The sequence below is a fragment of the Protomyctophum parallelum genome (genome assembly GCF_964188405.1).
Source record: "Protomyctophum parallelum genome assembly, chromosome: 4".
Classification (NCBI taxonomy): Eukaryota; Metazoa; Chordata; class Actinopteri; order Myctophiformes; family Myctophidae; genus Protomyctophum; species Protomyctophum parallelum.
In genome coordinates, this window is record NC_139700.1 from 33065434 (window position 1) to 33072564 (window position 7131).

At 40.1% G+C, this 7131-nt stretch overlaps 1 protein-coding gene across 1 annotated transcript; it reads left to right on the forward strand.

Moving 5' to 3' along the window:
* Window positions 1-34: 34 nt before the first annotated feature.
* dnajb9a (DnaJ heat shock protein family (Hsp40) member B9a) lies at window positions 35-4151 on the forward strand. Its single transcript, XM_083763990.1, has 3 exons — window positions 35-198; window positions 2732-2967; window positions 3228-4151. The coding sequence occupies exons 2-3, from the start codon at window positions 2751-2753 to the stop codon at window positions 3650-3652; spliced, it is 642 nt and encodes a 213-aa protein (XP_083620116.1). The 5' UTR covers window positions 35-198; window positions 2732-2750; the 3' UTR covers window positions 3653-4151.
* Window positions 4152-7131: the final 2980 nt, after the last annotated feature.

Genomic DNA, 7131 nt, shown 5'->3' on the forward strand with positions numbered 1-7131 from the left:
AAAGGAGAGAGGAAGAAGTCTGAAGGGAAAAGGAGTCAAGAGAAGAAGATGGCAAGGCTGCTCTTCTTGGCCATTCTCTTGCATAATATTTCAAATCTAAACAACATGTAATTTTAAATGTTACTGTAGTTAGTAGGCAAACATTTAATAAAATAGCCAACCTGACGTCTCGGACTCTCCGTCTCCGAAAAGTAAAGGGTGAGTGAAAATGAACGCTTTGTTTACGTTTTTTAACCCTCCAATCATAGAGAATGCATTGGTCGTTTAAGTTAAATAACTCATAAACTACAAAACATTTCAAAGTAAAAAGTTCCAGCATGTGTCTGGATAATAGCTGAATAATAAAGTGTAAATGGAGTTTCTAGGTGAAAGTGCTTTTTTGACGTGCCAATGTCTGCCATTGAGCCCCATTGTAAATGTCTCAAATTTGAAAGCACTATATTTCTAAAACTATGAAACATTTCAAAGATTCCTTTTCAGGCAAATATGTCCACCATAAGATGAACCTAAGTAGGCTAGAATGGGGTTGCTATAGGCGTAAGTTAGCCCTCCAAGCAGAACCCAATGGTACTGAAGTTTCTGACATTTTTGACGACCCAGACCTACACAAAGCGACATCCAAATTTCAGAAAAGCTTTATGGAGGGTTCCGAGATGGGCTAGGGGTAAGTATGTAGGACTAGTACCATGCCAAAGTTTGTGCTATTGCCATACAGAATGCATTGGCCGTTTAAGTTAAATAACTACAAAACATTTCAAAGTAAAAAGTTCCAGCATGTGTCTCCACAGTAAGCTGAATAATAAAAAGTGTGAATGGAGGACCGTGAAAGTGCTTTATACTTACACCTAGAAACCCCATTCAAACCTATTTAGGTTCATCTTACGGTGGACATGTTTGCATGAAAATGAATCTTTGAAATGTTTCATATTTTTAGACATTTTGTGCTTTCAAATTTGAGACATTTATAATGGGGCTCAATGGCAGCTCATGGCATGTCAAAAAATCACTTTCACCTAGAAACTCCATTCACACTTTTTTCACCTAGAAACTCCAATCTTGAGGTTTGAACTTGCAAGTGCTGCAGTGTAAACATCCAGGTATTAGCGATCTAACCATCTAGTCTAGTCTAAAGCAATGCCGGCCCTGAGCAATTGCATGCCCTAGGCAGGATATTTTCCAGGAATGGTGTAGGCTACCGTACTGTATGTGCATGTTCACATCATGTATACCATTTTTCAAAAATATATACCGTATACAGTATATTTTTACATTTTGGACAAATAGCCATCGAGGTACCCAGTCCCAGATGTCCCGACTCCCTAGTCCCTAGTGCCCATGTGGCACCTATCCTGTATCCAGAGCCATATATTGTCATTCGGCTGTGGCGTTCCACAAGAAAGCATACTAGGCCCTTTACTGTTCCTAATTTATGTAAACGACATGACATCAGCTTGTGACTGCAACTTGTTCCTGTTCGCAGATGACTGAGCACTGCTAGTCTCGGACAGGAACAAACTGCAGGTTGAAAAGGCCCTCAGCTCTGAACTCGGTAGAATCTGCACCTGGCTCGCTGATAACAAACTATCTTTACACCTAGGGAAAAACTGAATCCATTCTCTTTGGATCAAATAGTAATCTCAGCAAGGCAGATGACTTCTTGGTTAGAGTGGGTGACAATATTATCACACGAAAAGATGAAATTACCTACGTAGGTTCCATCCTGGACTTTCCGGTGATAAAATGACCACCAACGTAATCAAAAAAGTCAACCAAAGAACAAGATTCCTTTACAGGATCTCCTCACTGGTCAACAAAAACACCTTGAAGACCCTAACAGGAGCCCTCGTACAAGGTTTCTTTGACTATGCATGCACCTCTTGGTACCACAGCACCTCAAAGGCCCTTAAAACAAGGCTCCAGACTTCCCAAAACAAACTGGTCCAGCTCCTACTTGGCCTCACCCCCCGAACCCACCTCACCCCTGCCCACTTTGACAGGCTGGAATGGCTTAGGGTTGATGACAGAGTACAGCATCTTGCAATGGGTCTGGTCCACAAGATTCGATACACCACCAAGATACCCATGTACCTGTCTAAATACTTAAAGGGATTGTGACATTAAAAAAAATGTTTCGGAATTGTTCTTATTTTTTTTACTAAGCTCAATTGCACCCAAAAAACATGAACTTTTAACATTCAGTAGATTTTCTGTGATCTGGGGTTTTCTGGCTCAAACAGGTGCTCTGATTTTCCTGCTGTTTGTGATGTAAGAGCCTGCAAATCCCATATATGTCAATGGGATTTGCCAGCAGATGTCACTGTTTTCACTGTGTTGCCTGTTTTCATTGTAGCTCAAAAACCCCAAAGAAAACTTCAGACCACAGGGCATCTACTGGCGGCGGCAATTCGAAACTGTATATGTTTCTTTTCCCTTTTTTACCTCTATGATGAATTCCTGTCTGTTATTTTTTACTATGTAGAAGTGTCTATTTGTACGTCTCTAAATGTTTTGATGATTTGAACAAGGTGGACCCTCTTGTAAACAAGTGTAATGCTTTATTGGGTCGTCCACTCACAGTTAACAGTCTTTGTATTGAGTTGTGCTTGAAATGTACTGTAATTCTGCAAACTGTTAATAAATATTTCAATCAATCAATCAATACAGTTGTTGGCACGGTTTCCCATAACCTTCCTGTAACCTTTTCTATTTTGTCACTTTATTTTAAATGCAGGAGGTCATCAATCAGAACTATGGCAAATGCACAGTCTGCCATAACGGTTGCATTGACCATCTTAATGATAACAGAACTGATCCTCGCCAAGAAGGACTACTACGACATACTGGGAGTTCCTAAAGATGCTACTCAGCGTCAGATAAAGAAGGCTTTCCACAAGCTTGCAATGAAGTATCACCCAGACAAGAACAAGAGCCCCGATGCTGAACTGAAGTTCAGGGTAATTGCTGAAGGTAAGATAGGTTTTATGTTTACTTTACATACAAAAAGACACTGATGATTGCATGTGCATTTAGCTATTTATAATATAATTATTATTTTGTGTGTGTGTGTGTGTGTGTGTGTGTGTGTGTGTGTGTGTGTGTGTGTGTGTGTGTGTGTGTGTGTGTGTGTGTGTGTGTGTGTGTGTGTGTGTGTGTGTGTGTGTGTGTGTGTGTGTGTGTGTGTGTGTGTGTGTGTGTGTGTGTGTGTGTGTGTGTGTGTGCGCGCGCAGCATATGAAACCTTATCAGATGAGGACAAAAGAAGAGATTATGACCATTCTGGATACCGGACACACTTCAATGGGGAGACCCAAAGTGGATATAGGCACAACGTCCACCAACCATTCAACTTTGACATGCTCAAAGACTTTGACATTTCCAGTTTGAACAGGCATGCCCGTCACAGAAGACATTTTGATGACCATTCTAAGTCTCATCAGGAGGCACACAGTAAACATAAGAAGAGGTTCCCAGGAGGGTTTGAGGCCGGAATCTTTGATGACATGTTTGCTGACATGGAGAAAATGTTTACGTTTGAAAGACACAACAAGCACGCGGATGATAGGTTTCAAGGCTCGTCAAAACAGCACTGTAGAACTGTGACACAACGCAGAGGAAATATGGTGACTACATATACAGACTGCACTGGCTCCTGATCGGATCAATTATAAAAGGATTTAAGACTTTAAAATGCCTTGGCTTGGGCCAGTGGTTCTCAACATGGCGTCCCCAGCTATATGATTGATAACTGTAGAGTACTATAGACGAATAACAGTTTCCAAGTCCACACTAATTATCCTAAATGATGGATAAGGGGTCAGAATAAAATTTGGACTTAAACTGTTATTCATCAATAGTACTCTGTACAAGGAAATGCAACTACAGCAGGGGTCTTCAGGCCAAGGACCCGCCCCCAGCCACTATTAAATGTATTCATTTTCAACTTTATTTCCATAGATAGTTTCATATACCCCAGTACTTGTTTGACAGCACTATCATCAGTGTTTATTAATTAATGTCTCATGTTTTAATGTGCATTGTCTATACACAAATAAGCTATGCTTTGTTGTCTGAATTATGTTCTTTGCATAATTTATCAGTTCAAGTTCTTCCTTGTAAGTGGATTGTTATATATTTTCTCAGAAAGCTGAAAGTATTAGTTTAGTTTAGTTTATTTGATCATCTTCACAGTTACAAAACAGCTTAGTTGTTAACACATGGTTACATAACAAAAAAAAAAAAAAGGAACTGGAGGTGATCAAAAGGAATAGGCTGAAGCTGAAAGCTTATAAATGCCTACCCTATAAACATCAAAATAAAGCAATATACAATCCAAACAATTTAATACCACCATCAAGGAGGTTCACACCAAATGGTGAGAGCCAACCCGATACTCCACCCACCCCCGTGTCACCATAGAGATCCACCAGGATCCCTATAAATTAATTTAGTACATATAAGTACCAAAATGTCTATTGTCTTGATGTTGTGATCACCTTTAGTTCTGTCTTTCTTGGTACATGTTTGTAGCAGCCAATGCTTACACAATAAAATGTAAATGCATTCTGAAGCGTGCACTAATGGAACATATGGTACTTCCATTTGTACACTCTTCTGAGTTAAATTTAGGATTTTTCAGTTTCACTTGTAAGGACTTTACAGAGCTTACTTATAGAGCATCACTACGCCTGCGTTCTCACTTCGATCAGCGGTTGTGAGCACAGACACAATCACTCCACAAGTAAACGGCAGGCAATCAGATGAAGATGAAGCAGCCTCCTTCATCTGTGTCAAATCACTGTCCTGCGTGGCATGTGGGAAAAGGTTGGGCAAAGGGCAGGTGCATGGAACGAGCACAAACAACAGTTTCACAGGAGTGTGCTCCGCCTGTCAGAATACCCATAGTCCTGATGTCCGATCGCCTCATTAAAAATGAATTGCTATGCACGTCAGTCGCTTCCCATGTAAAAAGCCCAGTGCTGTGAACGGATAATTGCATGTTGGCCTGTGTACTGTAGTAGGGAATACACGGACAGTCAGACACAGTTGTGCAGGTGACAAACACATTTCAATCTGAGATTTGTGAAGGTGTGAAATCCTCAAGGGTCCTTCCCCATCCAGGGTATCAACAACAGGGTCGTTGCATGACCGTCATAGGCTACTGTAGATCTCTGCCTACTGCATCTGGCGGGAACTTCTAAATGCAAGGTATAGTAACAAACCTACGCCCACTGCTTTGAAAACCAATCGTGTAATATAGAGGACCACCACACCCGTGGTAGACTAGATGTTTAAAATCCACTACTTGTTGACAGTAAAATCCTCTGTTAATTTAACACTGAGGGCTGTATTTTGCGTGTCTTAAGTACCAGGTCTTATTCCCTAACTTGAGTAAACTAAAGACCTGGAGGCGTGGTCAATGCTCTTTGGCCACTCAGAATAGCCAAATGGCATTGATCACGCCTCCAGGTCTTTAGTTTACTCAAGTTAGGGAATAAGACCTGGTACTTAAGACACGCAAAATACAGCCCTGAGAGTGAGCAAACTGATCTGCAAGGTTCCATTCAGTGTTACATTGAAATGAACACTGAATATTGTGCTTTGTTGAGATTGTGAATACTAGAATAAAAAACCCTCTTCATCCATCGTTGTTTTATTCCCTTAACTATAAACTGCGTTTTGGGATGCAACATGCACCCTTTTTTAATATCTGCGCTTGTTTCCATTGGGCTCCTTTTGTACTCAAGTCATCATGAACAGAAGTCCAACAGAACACAAACGATCTAATGTGTGTATCCAAATTAAAAGTGGACTATAGTACCACCCACTTGAACTGTGAGCATACAGCTCAGTGGCATTTTCATAATATAATTTACCTCATCAGTTATAGTTGCAAGTTCTATAGATTTGTTGTGCAATATTTAAAGTTCTGTCTTTATTTGTACAGTTGATGGTTGTGTGGATGATTTAAGGATAATGTTCAGCGAGTCATTACTGCAAAATAATTGTGTGATGCATCCTTAACTCTTAAGAGGTTTATCTTGCAAACATGACTGGCTGAACATCTAAAATGAACAGCTGTGAAGATCTCACTTGGTACTACAACAATGCTTGAGATTGCCAAGCTTTCTTGCCTTTATTTATAGAAGTACAGTAGACAGGAAACGGGGAGAAAGATACAGCAAAGTTCGTCGGGATCGGGACTCAAACCCGCAACACACTCGTGAGTCGTGCTGGATTACCAGCCTAGGTGCCTGGACCGCTAAACCGGCCCTCATAGCTGATCATTGTGCAAATAGGCTACTGGCAAATACTCTGTCTTTAAAATAATATTTCATTTTACTCAGTTTTGCTCTCAAAGATTTAAAGCACTTGTGGTAGAAACTCACATTTTCTAACTAAGGCAGTTAAAACCAATTTTGGGCAGGAAACCCTTTTGGTGTTTTAAGCATATTATGTTGTACTTTTGCTGTTGAAAAATACCAGATCTACAAGCTCATAGCGCTCACAACATATTTTCAGATGGGGGTCAGCAGTCCACTCCGGGGACGGAGTCAGCAACCATATTAGTTGGTGGTTGAGATAGATCAAGTAAGTTATTCGGTGAGATGATGTAGGCAAAGTATGTTTAAATCGAAGTATAATGTGATAGTGCTGCACGATTCTTGCTCAAATGTGAATCTCGACTTTTCTCCACAATAATTGAGATTACGATTCTCCTTTTTTCCATGAAAATATCTATTTAAAAAAAAGACAGCCAACTAGTGCTGCAGGATTCTTCACAAAATGAGATTGCATAGGTAATCTAGATGTCGATTTTTTTATTTCGATTAATTGTGCAGCACTATAATGTGATATGTAGTGAGTAGTGTAGATGAGTATTAAATACATGGGTAGGTCATATTGCTAAAATATCTGTTATGTGGATTACTATATGGACTAGCCTACTTCACTTTACATAGCCTTTATTAGGCTATGTGTGACTGAAATTAATTATTTTATTTTATAAATGTATTAATGTGAATGGACGAGCCAGGCTGGATGAACCATTGGTTAGGTTGAACTCGTACTCCCACAATGCAACTGTGATTTATTTTGTGCGCAGTTGTTGGCTGGGTAGGGTTTTGAGAAACGC